This window comes from Equus caballus, chromosome 16 (assembly GCF_041296265.1).
Source record: "Equus caballus isolate H_3958 breed thoroughbred chromosome 16, TB-T2T, whole genome shotgun sequence".
Classification (NCBI taxonomy): Eukaryota; Metazoa; Chordata; class Mammalia; order Perissodactyla; family Equidae; genus Equus; species Equus caballus.
The window spans coordinates 48,638,424-48,655,244 of NC_091699.1; the positions used below are offsets into that span (position 1 = coordinate 48,638,424).

The 16,821-nt window shown below is 50.4% G+C and overlaps 1 protein-coding gene across 1 annotated transcript; it reads left to right on the top strand.

Annotated features, from left to right (window-relative positions):
• Positions 1–1,128: 1,128 nt before the first annotated feature.
• Positions 1,129–15,165, top strand: MON1A (MON1 homolog A, secretory trafficking associated). The gene is made up of 6 exons (XM_001915918.6): positions 1,129–1,418; positions 10,652–10,791; positions 12,071–12,556; positions 13,152–13,917; positions 14,644–14,791; positions 14,881–15,165. Exons 2-6 carry the CDS (start codon positions 10,665–10,667, stop codon positions 15,019–15,021), a joined length of 1,668 nt encoding a protein of 555 aa, XP_001915953.3. The 5' UTR covers positions 1,129–1,418; positions 10,652–10,664; the 3' UTR covers positions 15,022–15,165.
• The last annotated feature ends 1,656 nt before the right edge of the window (positions 15,166–16,821 follow it).

Consider the following 16,821-nt stretch of genomic DNA (forward strand, 5'->3'; position numbering starts at 1 on the left):
CAGCCTTCTGAGACCAGGAGAAAAGCCCAGGGGCAGAACTCTCCCCTAATTCCGGTGTAGAGCAGAGATGGGAACAGAACACTACATTGGGGTGCTTGGAGCAGCAGGGAGAATCAAAGGAGTAGTTTTAGGCTTTTTCCTTCATTCCAGAACTGTTGGGGGAATTAACCAGGAGGCTATAGAGTGATTTAATTGCTTCAGAGAAAACATGAGCAATATTGTCGTTAATCCCTAGTTTTACTTCTTTATTTTTTCTTTTTTGCTGAGAAAGTTTCGCCCTAAGCTGACATCTGTGCCAATCCTTCTCTATTTTGTATATGAGACACTGCCACAGCATGGCCACTGACCAGTGGTGTAGGTCCACGCCCGGGAACCGAACCTGGGCCACCAAAGCAGAGCGCACCAAACTTAACCATTAGACCACAGAGCGGCCCCAAATTTTACTTCTTTAAACTGTTCTCCAAAAATAAAATTGGGAAAGCTTTATGTTTTCCTGCTGTTTTTATTGCTTTGCGCCTAGGAAATTACGAATGTCCAGAGAAGTGAGTGGTTCCTTGCCCTGGCAAATCACCTGTGAATCTTTTGAAAAGATATTGATGCCAGAGTCTCATCTCAGTGTAATTAAGTCAAAATCTCTAGGAGTGGTGTCCAGGCATTAGTGTTTTTTTAAGTTCCCCAGGTCATGCTATGTGCAGAGTTGAGAACTACTGTTCTAGAGCCTCATACTGATATATTAAAACCTGGCTAAAAGGATGTTTTTCAGCAACAATCAGTGTGCCTACATCCTTTACAGCCAGAGTGGCTGGGTCCACTAATGACACTTATCCAGCCCCCAAACTTACACTGTGCTTCCACAATCAGTGGAGAAAACAACGCCAACGTCTCTTTCTCTCACTTGAAATAAACCTCTAATTGGCTCCGGCGGCAGAGGGACCGGAGACTCTGAGCCTGCGGTCCAGCCGGGGCTTTGAGCTCGGAAGAGGCGCCTGGGCCTGGCCGGGAGGCTGGAGAAGGCGGCACCAGGGGAGGCAATCCCCAACCCGGGTCAGGCCCCGCCCCAGGCTCTGCCCGAGTCTGGCGGCTAAAACCACGCCGTGGAGCCGCAGGCGACCGTGAGGGCGGACTACATTTCCCATAATGCACCCGGGGGCGGGTCGGCCGGGCCGAGCGGCTGGAGCTGGGCCTCTGCCGCTAGAGGCCGGCGAGGGCTGTCTTCCTGGGCCGGCTGCCGGGCGAGGGACGGTGGGAGAAGGCAGTGGCCCACGCTGTGGCCATGTCTGCGTTCGCAGGGTACTGTGGCCCCGCAAACCTGCGCTCTCAGTACGGGCCCTGCCGGACATCCGTGCCCTCCTGGGGGTCCGGCAGAGGGCAGTGACCGGCTATCTCTGAGCGTCTTGGGCCCCTCCCCCAAGAAACAGGTGAGTCCGACTGCCAACCCACGTGGCCTGGGGGCGCCGAGAGACTGGAGAGCTGTCATCCTTGAAGGGAGGGGCTTGAAGACTAGGGGCCTCTGCAGGCTACGCTGCCATTTGTGGTAGGAGGACTGGGTTTCTCTGGGTGCCTTAGCCGGTTGGCCCCCACCTGGGGAATACGAAAGGCGAGGCCTGGAATCCATCCTTTGGCTGGGAGGGCGAAGTACTGTGGGGGGCAGTGGCCAGGTTGGACCCGCCCCCCAACGCACACACATTGGGTCAGCAAAGTCCGCTCAAAGATCGGCAGAGGTGACTGTCAGGTGAGCGGGGCAGCTCCTGAAAGTGCCTTCGGGCTTGGGACTTTACTCTCAAGGGTGCCCTGGCTTAGATAACAGAGCTGCCCCTTGTACCCAGTGAGCCACCCTTTTTGGGCTAGAGTTTGCTGGGGAAGGTGAGCAGCCTTTGTCAGAGAGGGGAGTGGCCACCAGCAGTGACAAAGTACCAAGCCATACTCTCAGCATGGAGTAGACATCCTGCTGAAGCAGCTACAGTACAGCCTCACCTGGGCCCTGTCTGCCACACGGCCATGCATCCTGGCATCATCTTCACAGATAGACCACTCCCCAAAGGGTTGAGGCAGGATGGAGCACTAAGCAAGAAGAGGGAGCAAGAGTGGTAGGGAGCCAGTAAGGAGGGGCGCTTGCAAGGCCCTCCCCCTTCCAGGGCAGATACTTGAGCGAGGGAGGCACACTAGAACGGCTGATTGAGCCATCTTGTTTGGTGACAATGCTTATAGGCACTACAGAGCACTTCTAGGGAAAGTAACAAGCCCTGGGGACTTCTAGAGAGGCTGCCTGAGAAGGGGCCCCAAGGGAGCATCTGGGACTGGTTCCAAGAGACCTCTCTTACTTAACTGCTTCAGGCCCAGCCTCCTAGGAGCTTCAGCTACAAAGGTTATAGTTCCAGTGAAGGTTGGAGTGGTTTTTGTTGTGAGTCACTCGCCCTTCCTGCCTAGTTTCCAGAGTAAATGTCCAGAGCACTGGTTCCTCAGGACTTCTGGCTAGATCCCCAGATTGGCCTTGGAGATTCTGAGATGCTTCATGGTCTCAGGTAGCAGGGGAACAGTTGTGAAGGAGGTGTCCACTAGCCCCTGCAAGCTGACCCTGCCCTACTCCACGTGGGTACCATGCTGGCTATCACTCAGCCATGCTGGGCTCAGTCACCTGAAACTTACAAGGGATCAGTGGGTAGTGGGCCCTGAGGACATTAGGCAAGCTGCTATAGACCTTGTTTGGGTCTTTGAGCCAGAGGTGCAAGGCCACAGAGCAGGGTCGTGTGGCAGACCAAGGACTTCAACTTGGGAGACACTTCCAGGAGCAGCAGAGAACCAGCAGTCTGTTCTTACAACTCCATGGCTGATGAATAGCCAGTTAGTCCTAGGCCAATAGACAGCTCTTGGGCCCAACGTCACAGGTGGGTCACTTCAGGCCAGAGCCCACCTGGTTTCACAAGGTCAGAAGCACCTTTTCCCAGGCCACTTCACTAATGGCCTGGCTCAGAGTGAGCAAACTCTCAAAGGACTGATTTACATGGCAGAGACCACTGGATCTGTGTGTAGGTGCAACTACGCATGTTCTGAATGCTAAATAAGAATGATCATGATGTGCTAATGGCAGCAACTGAGTATACAGTGCCTACTCTGTGCTAGGGTAACCAAATTACATGGATTATCTTATTTAACCCTCCCACAACCCAATGAATCAGTACTATTCATTATCCCCATTTTATAGATGAGAAAACGGAGGCTTATAAAACCAAGCCAGGTTAATTCAGGTCCCTCTGATTCCAGAGCCATTGTTCCTGAACATTTGACTATGTGCTACCAAGGACAAATCTTTGCCACAGACAGGAGTCTCCAGAAGCCACATCATAGCTGGGTGTTCTCTGAGGATCTTTCACCTTCTCTCTTCCAAAGTTGTTTATCTAGCAAACATTAATTAAACTCCTCTTGCATGTGGAGCTGACATTCTGAAATTTGTGACAGGTTACAGGGTGACCTACAATATAGAAAATTGTCAGAATCAGGGATATTGCAGGAAGGCCTCTCTGATAAAGTAACACTTGAGCAGCAATCTGAAGGAGGTGAGAGAGTGAGTCATCTAGATATCTAGACTAAGCAGTGGAATAGGTGAGGTAGGGGGCAGGGGGAAAAGCAGGGAGATGTGGTCCAGGCAGAAAGTTCAGCAAGGGCCAAGTTCTGAAGTGAAAGAGTGCTCGTCATTTACATTTACATTATACTTAAGGAAAGCCAGTGAAGTCAGTGTGGTTGAGCTGAAGCAAAGTGAGGGGAGGAAAAGGGGAGGAGATAAGGTCAAAGAAGTAATGGGGGCAGGGGTAGACAGAGTGGAGCCTTGTACACCACTGTGAAGAAATTGGCTTTCTCACTGAGTGAGATGGAACCATTACAGAGTTGTGAGCAGAGGAATTATAAGACCTGACATGTGTTTCGAGAGGATCACTTTGAGTCCTGTGAGAAGTATAGACTGAATGAGGCAAGGGCAGAAGTGAGGGGAATGGTTAGAAGACTGTTGCAACAATCTCCTAGAGAGATAATGGTGGCTTGGACCAATGTGGTAGTGGTGGAAGTGATGAGAAGTGGTCAGATTCTGGATATGGGCATTTCCCACTTAACATCAGTAATCTGTTCCATGAAAGTTGGACATTCTATCTGGATCACTAACTTAGTGTCTGTTTCCCATTATTTTAAATGGGAAAAAAGTATAATGCTTCCCTCATCAACCCTAAATCCCCAATTTTCTAAAATGGTACTAAAACCTAGGGAAAATATATAACTAATATATGCTCAATAAATTATAGTGTTAGGATATAAAATGCTCAAAACATTCCCTCTTGATCGCCAAACAATGTTTGTTGCTTTAATGCAGTATCATGGCCTCTTTCAGTACCTGCAACAGCCATGATGCAAGTAAGCTCTTTTTCTTGGCACTCAGTGATCTCCTATGAGTTCTATTTGGAGTGTAATTTGAGACTTTAAAGGCACATTACTTTTTTAAGAATATAGATCACATTTTGATGATGTAAATATATATTTTTTCTGTATAAACATAAGCTGAATCAACACAAGTTTGTTGTATTAGTTATCTATTGCTGTGTAACAAATTATCCCAAAACTTAGCAGCTTAAAACAATAATGAATATTTATTACCTCATACAGTTCCTATGGGAATTTGGGAGCACTTTAGCTGGATGGTTCAGACTCAGGGTCTCTCATGAGGTTGCAGTTATCTGAAGGCTTGACCAGAGCCAGATGATTTGCTTCCAATTGCTCACTCACATGACTGGCACGTTGGTACAGACTGTTTGCAGGTCTCAGTTTCTTACCATAAGATTCTCTCTGTAGGGCTGCTTGAGTGTCCTCTTGCATGGCTGATGGCTCCACCTAGAGAGAGTGATCCAAAAGAGCAAGACAGAAGCCACAATATCTTTTTCTTTTCTTTTCTTTTTTCTTTGAGGAAGATTAGCCCTGAGCTAACTACTGCCAATCCTCCTCTTTTTGCTGAGGAAGACTGGTCCTGAGCTAACATCCATGCCCATCTTCCTCTACTTTATCTGTGGGACGCCTACCACAGCATGGCATGCCAAGCGGTGCCATGTCCGCACCCGGGATCCAAACCAGTGAACCCTGGGCCGCTGAGAAGCAGAACGTGTGAACTTAACTGCTGCGCCACTGGGCAGGCCCCAGAAGCCACAGTATCTTTTGTGACCCAGCCTCAGAAGTCACACATTGTCATTTTCACATTATCCTATTGGTTACATAGATCAACCTGCTCAGCGTAGGAGGGGAATACACAAAGGTCTGAATACCAGCAGTTGAGGATCACTGGGGACCATCCTGAAAGCTGGCTACCATAGTTGGGTATTAAAAAACAAGAAGCATCCTATGGCGAAAATGTTAACTAAAGAGACATTTTGCTGGGTGTGCCTGTATTCTGAAGTACAGCTGACAGGATTTGCTGATGGTTTGGTTTGTGAGGTGTGGGGCAGAGAGGCATAAGAGATGACTCTAAGATTTTTCACTGAATAACTGAAAGGATGAAATTGTCTTTTACTGAGATTGAGAGTACTCTGGGAGGAACAACTTTTTTTTTCTTTTTTTAATCTTGTTTATAGGACTGCTAGCACCACTCCAGTTCTTTGATGCTACTTTTTTTTTTTTTCTGGGAAAGATTTTCCCTGAGCTAATATCTGTTGCCAATCTTCCTTGTTTTTCTTTTTTTCCTCCTCAAAGCCCCAGCACATAGTTGTATATTCTAGTTGTAAGCCCTTCTAGTTCTGTGTGAGCTGCTGCCACAGCATGGCTACTGACAGATGAGTGGTATGATTCTGCACCCAGGAACCAAACCCTGGGCTGCCAAAGCAGAGTGCACTGAACTTTAACCACTAGGCCATCAGGGCTAGCTTTTGGAGGAAAAACTTTTTAAGGGGATGATCAGGAACTCAGTTTTTGACATATAACTTTGAGACACTGTAAGACATCCAAGGGCAAATATCAAGTAGACAGCTAAATGTGTGTGCCTCTAGAAGTCAGAAGAGAGATTGATGCTGGAAATAAAAATTGAAATCATCAATGTGTCGATAGAATTTAAAATCATGAGACTGAATGAGATCACTAAGTGATTGAATGAAAACGGAGAAGAGATCCAAGGACTGAACTCTGGGTCCCTCAACTATAAGAGGACTTAGAAGGAGTGGTCCGCAAGGTAGAAGGAGAACCTAGAAAGGAGAGTAGTGTACCAGAAGCCAAGAGGAGAAAGTGTTTGGAGAGAAAGGAAATAATCAAATGTGTCCATTCCTGCTGCTGAGTAAAGTGAGATGATCCTGAAGGTCACTGGTGACCTTGATGGGAGCAGTATTGCTGGAGTAATGGAGGCAAAAGTCTGGTTGGAATGGGTTCAAGAGAGAATAAGAGAAGAAGTAGAGAAGCTGTGGCAGAGACACTTTTTTTTTTTTTTTTTGGAAGATTAGCCCTGAGCTAACATCCACCACCAATCCTCTTCTTTTTGCTGAGGAAGATTGGCCCTGAGCTAACAACTGTGCCCATCTTCCTCTATTTTATATGTGGGACACCTGCCGCAGCATGGCTTGATGAGCGGTGTGCAGGTCCACACCCAGGATCCAAACTGGTAAACCCCAGGCTGCCAAAGCAAAGCGTGCGAACTTAACCACTACACCACTGGGTCAGCCCCAGAGGCACTTTTTTTCTTTTTTTTCAAAGATTTTATTTTTTGTTTTTCTCCCCAAAGCCCCCTGGCACATAGTTGTATGTTTTTAGTTGTGGGTCCTTCTAAAGATTTTATTTCTTCCTTTTTCTCCCAAAGCCCCCCGGTACATAGTTGTGTACTTTTTAGTTGTGGGTCCTTCTAGTGTGGCATGTGGGATGCTGCCTCAGCATGGCTTAATGAGCGGTGCCATGTCCTCACCCAGGATTCGAACTGGCGAAACCCTGGGTCGCCAAAGCAGAGTGCGCGAACTTAACCACTCGGTCATGGGGCCAGCCGCCTAAGAGACACTTCTTGATTACCAGATATCCATGAGCTCCCCACATTTCCCAGCCCCTCTGGCCACATGACTAGTTCGATCCAATCTGGGGTTTGAAGTATTTAAGAGCTGGTACATGACCCTCCAGCTCTGTCTTCCACTGCCAGGTGATATGGAAGGCATGTGTTCCAAATGGCAGAGCTATAAGATGCTAGTAGCCTAGATTCCTGAATCACTGCTTAGAAGAGAGCTGCTGTGAATTGCTACCAGTAGATTTTGTGTGAGCAAATAATAAGGCTTTATGTGTAAAGCCTCTACCGTTTTGGTATTCATTTGTTACGTAGCATAGCCTAACCTACCTGACTAATTAAACTCCAAGTATTATTTATTATTTTGAGGTTTGTTTGTTTTACAAAGGGTAGCAGAAAAATGGGGTGGTAACTAGAGGAATTATAGAGTTATGGGGAGATTTGTTTTAACTTTTTAATTGAAATAAAGCAAAGTTCACAAATGATAAGTATAGCTCAACAAATTATCACAGAGTGAACACACCCAAGGGAAAGTGTTTTGAAAATGGAAGAAACATCAGCATATTGGTGATGGGTAATTGAGAAGGGGAAACTCATGATCTTGGAGAGAGAAAGACAACTGTTGAAGCCATATGCTTGAGTAGGCAAGAGGGGCTGTGGTGGAGGAGTTAGATCTCAGTGGAGTGGAGACAGCTCATCTTTAGTAAGAAGAAGAATGGCAGAGTCTGGTAGGTGAGGTGAGGTGGTGGTGGGAATCTTGGAAGTTCTCTCTTGCTGACTTCTGTTTCCTCAGTGAAATGGAAAGCAAGCTTATCACTGATAGTACTGAGAGTGAGCATTGGAGAAGGAGATGATAGGAATTTGAGGAGACAGAAGGTATGAAGTTATTGACTAGGGGAGTGGGAAAGTGAGTAGACATAGAAATGTAGGGCATTCCCATTTAAAACAATGGTTCTGGATGCTCTCTTCAGAAAAAAACACATACCAATCCAGGTCGCCATCCAGGGATCCAGGTCGCCACCCAGGGAGCCAGGTCCAGAAGCCCTGGCCACAACTCTGGGACTGTCAGTAGCAATTTGCCCTCTACCTGAACATGGACAGACTCATCTCTCTGAGATCACTCTCTTTACATAGCAATGCAGACCCACTATGGCTTTTAAGTTAGCTTGTGAAATAATGATCTACAAGGTTCTCAAGTGGCCTCTGTCTTCCTGCTCAAGACCTAGGCATGCCCTAGTTTCCTTAGCACTCACTGCTCTGGGCTCTGTGGCATTGCAGTGGCTGTTTTGGCCTGTTTTGGATTGCTCCTCTTGGTCTCAGTCTCAGTTTCAGAGGAGACCTTTCTGGACACCTCCCCAGGTTCCTGTTGAGGGCATGCAGCCTCTTAGTTCCTGGCCCATTGTCAGACAAGATGGCCCATGCCTTGGTCTTCTGGGCTCTGACTCTCATGGGGAACCATCACTCTTGAGTGTCTTATGGATGGGATTGGTGGCCTAGAAAATCCCAAAGGTAGATGTCCTCCCAAATAATCTTCCTTTAGTCCTACTCTGTGTGGCGTGATTCTGTTGGTCAGTGGTGCTCCCCCCCTACCCCACTTGCTCTGTGGTGCTCCTGGCTCAATGCAGGAGTGGCCACCAGGCCAGTTTCTGGCCCTGCCTCCCTGTCTGTCTGTTTTGCACATTGAACTTCTGCAAAAAATTAACTTGAAGAAAGGATTTCATAGCTTAAAACAAAGATGACAAAAAGAAGAGCTTTTTTTTCTTTAAGATTTTATTTTTCCTTTTTCTCCCCAAAGCCCCCTGGTACATAGTTGTGTATTTTTAGTTGTGGGTCCTTCTAGTTGTGGCATGTGGGATGCCGCCTCAGCATGGCCTGATGAGCGGTGCCATGTCCACGCCCAGGATCCAAACCGGCAAAACCCTGGGCTGCCAAAGTGGAGCATGCAAATTTAACCACTCATCCATGGGGCTGGCCCCAAAGAAGACCTTTAAAATAAATTCTTTGGTACATATGTATGAGCTGCCTGGTAGGAGGGTCCTAAAGAGTGTTCTTGGACACAGACAAGCTGGGGCCACACAAATGCTAGTGATGGTGATGCTGTCTGTTTGAGAGAACTCTTTCCATCTGCTTTTTTAAGCACCTTCTTCATGCCAGACTCAGAGTGGAGTCGTTGCCTAAGGTTGCAAGCTAGTAAGGGACAAGGCCTCGGCTGTTCCTTATGGGCTCTGCTCCCAGAGGGCAAGGGCAGGATCTGCTTTGCTCACACTAACATCAGTCCCTCCCAGGCCCCTGGCCTGCCTGCAGTAGCCACCTCATGAGTCCTTGACTAGTCTCTTCTGCCCTTCTAGCCCATCCAGCCAGATTTCTCTTCCCTAAAGGGTCAGTGCCTCACATGGAATCCTTCTCCGGTGGACTATATGTTGCCTACCAAATGAAGACCCTTCAGCCTGCCATTCGGGGACCCTAGAGGCTTGACCCCCAGTGAGCCATCCAACTTTTTTTTTTTTTAAGATTTTATTTTTCCTTTTTCTCCCCCAAAGTTCCCCGGTACATAGTTGTATATTTTAGTTGTGGGTCCTTCTAGTTGTGGCATGTGGGACGCCGCCTTAGCATGGCTTGAGGAGTGGTGCCATGTCCAAGCCCAGGATTCAAACTGGCAAAACCCTGGGCCGCCAAAGCAGAGCGTGTGAACTTAACCACTCGGCCATTGGGCAGGCCCCATCCAACTTTTTTATGCCTAGCATCCATTCATGGCCACCTCCACCTGGCCCTGAGGCTGCAGAAGGACTGGGAGATCAGGCTGAGTTTGTCCTGGCTATCAAATGGGCACTGAGAATTGTCATGTCTATAGTTGTTTTTAATTGGTAAGGCAAGCCCTGGTGCCAAATTCAAAAAGTACAAAAGTGTACTTAGAAAAAAGCAAGGCTCTAGACTGAAGACAAGCATGTTTGCTCTGACTCAATTCTTTCTTTGCAAGTGCCTAAATATCCAAAAAGAACCCCTGGTCAACTCAGTTTTGAATGGAGAAATGTTCTTGGTAAGAAGTGTAGTGAAAGATATCAAGAGAGAGAAGTGTCTCGGTTCCCAGCTCCAGCACTTCCTTCCTGTAGTGACATTGGGCAAGGTACTTAAACTGTCTCAGCCTCAGTTCCCTCATCTATAAAGCTAGCCTGATAGGAGTACCTGCCTCAGGGAGGAGGGACCAGGATTAGATAACTTAATCCACATAAACTTCTTAGCATGCTACCTTGGTACTAAATAAGTGTTAACTACTGTTACCAGTTTGTAAAAAAAAATTATTTACATTTTATATACACTTTTTAAAAAAGACTAGAAGGAAATACACTAAATGTGAACAGTGAAAGATCCTGAAGGATGGGAAAATGTTAACTTCTTTCTTTATACTTTTTTGTATTTTTTAAGTTTTCTACAATGAATAGATATAATGAATTCTTACTTTTATAATCATAAAAAGAACAACATACTTCATTCTATAGACGGGAATACTCAGAACTCATTCCCCAGAGGTTTGAATTAGCTGGATCCTGGTGAGGGACACTTTCCTGTACTTACCACTGTTAATTATACCAATGACCCCTGCCAACAGCACCTTCCCCCTTACCTTCAACAATGCCTTTGTTTGCCCCACAGGAGAGCCCAAGTGATGGCTGCTGACATGCAGAGAAAGAGAAGCAACGAATGCCCTGATGGCACATTGGCTCCTTCTGATGGGCAGAGTGTGGAGAGAGCTGAGAGCCCCACACCAGGACTGGCCCAGGGAATGGAGCCAGGTATGGGCAGAGTGTGCAGCCCCAGCCAGCTGACAGCTAGAGCAACCTCCAGGGCAATTGCAGTTCTCAACTACTCTTTTGCTCCCACTCATTCATGCATGTGTTTGGTCACTCACTGGATATTTGTCAGGTGCTGAGGATACTGCAGGGAACCGGGCTCAGTCTGCATCCGGGCTTCCTCTCATTCTATATCACTTGCCCCATGCTATTGGCTGCTAGTGTGGGCTTTCCTCCTATTCCCTGTGTCTACAGTGTACTTCCCTGGCTCCTTGTCCCTCCCTCCCTCAGCTGTCAGCTTAAATATCCCCTCCTCGTGAGTTGGGCCTGGTCTGACCATGGTCTGTACAGAACACTAGTTATTTTGTAATTTTATTTGTTTATGTATATATTGCCCATCTCTCTCATCCACGAGATTGTGAGCTCTTTGAGCACATAGCGGTTGTATCCCCAATGCCTGGTACGGTGCCGAACTCATAAAAGAGACTCAAAATATATCTGTTGAACTATTTTGTCAAAAGAAAAAAAACCAGTAAAGGCTGACATGGTCCCTGCCTTGGGGGAGCCACAGGCTAGGAGGGCCATTACAATGGAGTGGGTTAGGAGCTGTGGGTTCCTGAGCAGGATCAGGGAAGCCTTCTTCCAGGGAGAGAGATTCACTGAGCACACGAGGTATTCCAGGCACAGGGCTAGGTGCTGGGCACACAGCAGTGAACACCCAGGTTCCTGACCTTGAGGGTCAACCCCATTGTAGTTGAGGAGGACAATAACTGACAACTGCCACAAGAGAAATCAAAGAGAGAGACATGGTAGAGTGCCTGGGGTTGGAGGTCAGGTGAGGAGCCAAGTAACATCTTTGCTGAGAGCTGAAGTGTGACAAGGAGCAAGCCATGCAAGGGGGTGGGAGTGCCTTCCAGGCGGAAGGAGCAGCAGGTGCAGAGGCCCTGAGGTAGGTGGGGCATGTTGAGAGTGTCCAAAGAGCAGATGGATGAAGGCCAGTGTGACAGGGATGGGCAAGGCTTGTGAGGTGAGAGTGAGAGAGGCAGGCAGATACCAGCCGCCCCTGCACCCATGAGGGGTTTGGGTCTTATTCCCGGTGTGATGGGAGGAGACCGGTGGGCTGTAAGTTGCAGAGAGTCATGATTTGTAGCAGACAGAAGGAGGGAACAGTGGCTTGCTTCATTGGGAAAGGCAGTCAAGCTAGAGTGCCAATTAGGCACCTTGCTGGTGAGATGGTCTGCCAGTGGCTACTGCTCTAAGCACCAGTGCTTTTGGCTGGCAGGTGCCGGGCAGGAGGGTGCCATGTTCGTCCATGCCCGTTCCTACGAGGACCTGACTGAATCAGAGGATGGGGCAGCTTCTGGGGAGAGCCCCAAAGAGGGTGCTGGGGGTCCCCCACCGCTGCCTGCAGACATGCGCCAGATCAGCCAGGACTTCAGTGAGCTGAGCACCCAGCTGACAGGTGTGGCCCGAGACCTGCAGGAGGAGATGCTGCCAGGAAGCTCTGAGGACTGGCTAGAGCCCCCAGGGGCGGCCGGGCGACCAGCCACAGAGCCCCCCAGGGAGGGCACGGGCGAGGGGGATGAGGAGGATGCTGCCGAGGCATGGCGACTGCACCAGAAGCACGTCTTTGTGCTGAGCGAGGCTGGGAAGCCTGTGTACTCCCGCTATGGGTCAGAGGAGGCACTTTCCAGCACCATGGGTGTCATGGTGGCCCTGGTGTCCTTCCTGGAGGCTGACAAGAACGCCATCCGTTCCATCCATGCAGGTAAGCCACCTGGAGAGGGGGACTGGGAGGGCTCCTCTGGCCAGGGTTAATTCACAGGTTTTGGGTTCCCAGGGACTTGGGGGCTGGGATGAACTGTGTCACCGAGGGCAGTCCCTCCACTTCACCCAGCCTCAGGTCCTCATCTGAACATGGGATAACAACACTGACTGCCTCATAGAGCTGTTGTGAGGGCTAAAGGTGACTCTGACGTGGGCTTTGCCCTTGGTAAGGGTGAGAAGCCTGCGGAGGTAACCAAAAAAATCCCTGGTCCCGAGCCCCACCCAGCTGTTGCCATTTAGCACAAGAATGTGTGTTTTTCTAAAGTACTTCCCACATTTCAGCTGGTACCAGTCTGTGAAGCAGGTGGCAGGGACAGGCCCAGAGCCCTCAGGAAAAGGGGGCCATGGGCTGCTGTTTTTCTCATCATCCTGAAGCCCCTGCAGTGTACAGAGCTCTGAGGGAGGGTGGAAAGGATGTGAAAGGCGACAAGCTGCTCAGGAAGGCGGGCTCCGAGGACGGCCCATCCCAGAGGGCTTCCCAAAGAAGGGCTGAAGCTGACACCACTCCCCCCCTACTCCCCCAACCCCGCCCTCAGATGGCTACAAGGTAGTCTTCGTGCGCCGGAGCCCACTGGTGCTGGTGGCGGTGGCCCGCACGCGGCAGTCGGCGCAGGAACTGGCACAGGAGCTGCTGTACATCTACTACCAGATCCTGAGCCTTCTTACAGGCGCGCAGCTGAATCACATCTTCCAGCAGAAGCAGAACTACGACCTGCGGCGCCTGCTCTCGGGTTCAGAGCGCATCACCGACAACCTGCTGCAGCTCATGGCGCGAGACCCGAGCTTCCTGATGGGGGCTGCGCGCTGCCTGCCCCTGGCAGCAGCCGTGCGCGACGCCGTGAGTGCCAGCCTGCAGCAGGCGCGTGCGCGCAGCCTCGTCTTTTCCATCCTGCTGGCGCGCAACCAGCTCGTGGCGCTCGTGCGCCGCAAGGACCAATTCCTGCACCCCATCGACCTACACCTGCTCTTCAACCTCATAAGTTCCTCCTCGTCCTTCCGTGAGGGCGAGGCCTGGACACCTGTGTGCCTGCCCAAATTCAACGCAGCCGGCTTCTTCCACGCACACATCTCTTACCTGGAGCCTGACACCGATCTCTGCCTGCTGCTGGTCTCCACCGACCGCGAGGACTTCTTTGCAGTCTCTGACTGCCGTCGCCGCTTTCAGGAGCGCCTGCGGAAGCGCGGAGCCCACCTGGCGCTGCGGGAGGCACTGCGCACACCCTACTACAGTGTTGCCCAAGTGGGCATCCCCGACCTGCGCCACTTCCTCTATAAGTCGAAGAGCTCAGGACTCTTCACCAGGTAAGGGAGGGCCTTGGGGATATTGCTTGAGGGAGATAGGCGTGGGAAGGGGTGCTGGCTTGGCCTGAGCCCTGATGCAGTTCTGAAGCTGAGGACCCCTCTGGGAATGGACTGACTTGCTGGGTCTGTTGTACTCTGACACCAGGGACCCAGACTCCCTGTCACCCTACTCCCCATAGGCATACACCTCTCTAAGTACTTCATTACCCAGAAGGCCTCAAAATACCCATACACTGGGAGAAGAAATCTAGAACAGAGGTCTCCTGGATCACTTGCCCTGAGCAACTCTGCCTAAGAGTCATTTTGGTCCAGCCCAGGATGCAGAACTCCTCCACTGCTTCCTCCTCCAACAGAGGGGCTGGGGCCAGATGTGGCAGCTTCTGTCCTCCCTTTACCCTTTTTGGTCCAAAAGGTTCCCAGCTCACCTTTCTCCTACTTCAAACCTGTTACTCTGTCCTGGACACCTAAACTCAGATTGGTCTCTCCAAGGGAGGGTCACTAAAGATGCTGTGAACTTGGGGGTGGCGGGAGAACAGGTCTCCAGTCTCAGTCGGCCCAGTCCTGTCCTGGGGAGTCATTTGTGGTGGGGAGATAATGCCCTGTCCTGGGGGAGCATTTAGAGGATAGGACACATGGCAGAGTCTCCCTGGCTAGGAATAGGTCTTTCTAGGTCTCCAGAGAAGGCCGTGGAAGTTATTCTTTGTGAACCCACTTCCCCATCTCCAGCCCTGAGATTGAGGCTCCGTACACCAGTGAAGAGGAGCAGGAGCGGCTGCTGGGCCTCTACCAGTACTTGCACAGCCGTGCCCACAATGCCTCTCGCCCACTCAAGACCATCTACTATACCGGCCCCAACGAGAACCTCCTGGCCTGGGTAAGGCAGCCCTGGGTTAATCTGGGGTTCTGGGCAGGGGCCACAAGGGGTGTCTAACCTGGATGACCACTCTATGCTCCCTCCTCCAGGTGACAGGTGCCTTTGAGCTCTACATGTGCTACAGCCCCCTGGGGACCAAGGCATCGGCTGTCAGTGCCATCCATAAGCTGATGCGCTGGATCCGCAAAGAAGAAGACCGCCTCTTCATCCTCACACCCCTCACCTACTGATGGGAATGTGCATGGGCTCAGCCCTCCTAGGCACACTGGGCCAAGGAAGCCAGGGGAGCCTCCAGCTGGGGCTGTCCTCTTTTGCCCAGGCAGAAGGCAAGGACTGTGGGTTGATGTGTGCATTAAAGTGCTATGGGGAAGACACTTGTTGGGCCTTGTCACTAGTTCCTTCACTCACCCACTGTCACTCACATACAGACCCCAGATCCTCCTCCCTAGCCTCTGCCCATGCTTTCCCATGCATAGGGGCACAATTTGAGCCCCTCTCCTCCTCCCTCATACAGCATCAGGCCACATACGCTCAGAATCAGACCCTGGGCTGCAGCTGTTTTCATTCAGCTGAAGTCCCACCACATGTAAAGTGTTCTCTACCACCTCACTGGCCATGCCCTCCCCCCCAGGCCCACTCCCATACTCTTTCTGAGCCCCTGATGCCTCCCCTCTCACTCCTAGATGGGGTCTCCAGCCCACCTAGGAGTGAGAGGGGACCTCCCAACCACCCTGGGAGCCCTGGCTGTGGCTCTGCTTAATGGGCTGCTGTAGTGGCTGAGCTGAATAAGATAGGGACAGGCAAGTGGAGAGAGTCTGAGCCCTGGTGAGGTGGTCCAGTATTCAGCAACAAATTCAGAGTCCACCCTCATTATAGCTGTAGTCCTTTGAGGAAATTGTTCCAGCTTGGGCCTTCTTATGAAGAGCTGTCCACCTCAGCTCCCCCACCTCCAGCCAGCACATTCCTTGGAAAGGCCCCCAGGAGTGAGCTGGAGGGCCTGAGAGAAGACCCAGCTGACCTCTAGGGCAGGAGTAGATCCTGCCCTAAGAAAGGCTGATGCCATGAGGTACACTGGGTCCTCTTCAGTCACCCTGTTCCCTGGCATGGCCCAGTCTAAGTGGGTCACCATGGACATTGCAGGAGGCTTGGCAGTGAAGGCCCAGCTCCATTCACTCTATCATGAGACTCTCTTTGGGCAGAGCCTAAGGCACAGTGCAGAAAGCCTCTACTTTGCTGCTGGAGGGCTCTCTCAGTTCTGCCACAACTTAACCATCTCATTGGCTGGGGGAGCAAAAGATTTAGGAAGTGTTTGTGGGAGAGAATGTCCACTGAATATGATCTTCAGGCTGTAGAGTAATTCACCCTCATGCAGTCTCTGAGAGCTGGGCCAAGGTAATCTGCCACTAAAACCAACCCATGTTGGAGAATGTGTCTATGTGGGTGTCATGGGCCAAGGATGTACTAGAATTATTCTACTGACTGTCCCAGGAAATGGAAGCATAGCCCCTGCCCTTGGCCCCACTTCAGATCACATTAGAATGGGTATAGCAGCAGGCCACTTGCCCAGACCCAAAGCCCCTGGGGGCCCACCACAGGTTTGGTGGGTGCTGCTCACCCTGCACACATGCCCTGGGTCTCTCTTCTGCTTGTTTCCTGCTTCTGCTCCTGGCTAGGGCACCAAACCACTGCTTCTGGGGATGTTGCCAGCCATCTGTCCCTGACTGCTACTGATGTTATTCTGGTCAGCAGTCAGCCCCTAGGCGCCCCTGTTGACTGCCCTGATCCCTGTAGGGCCCTTGGCTTCTCTGCAGTTCACCTATTTTGGGCAGGGGTGAGAAGGGGTAGTAACGATTAGATGAGTGTGTGTACCTAGGACAGTAGACATCTAGGAGTGTGTGGTTTATCTGTTTGGGGATCAAGGAAGCGATAACAAATAGGGAAGGCTCTCCTAGTGAAGGCATCTGCATGTACAAACGAAAGGACCTGGTAAAGAACTTGGATGACTGGTTTACAGCGAAGCTAGAGGAATC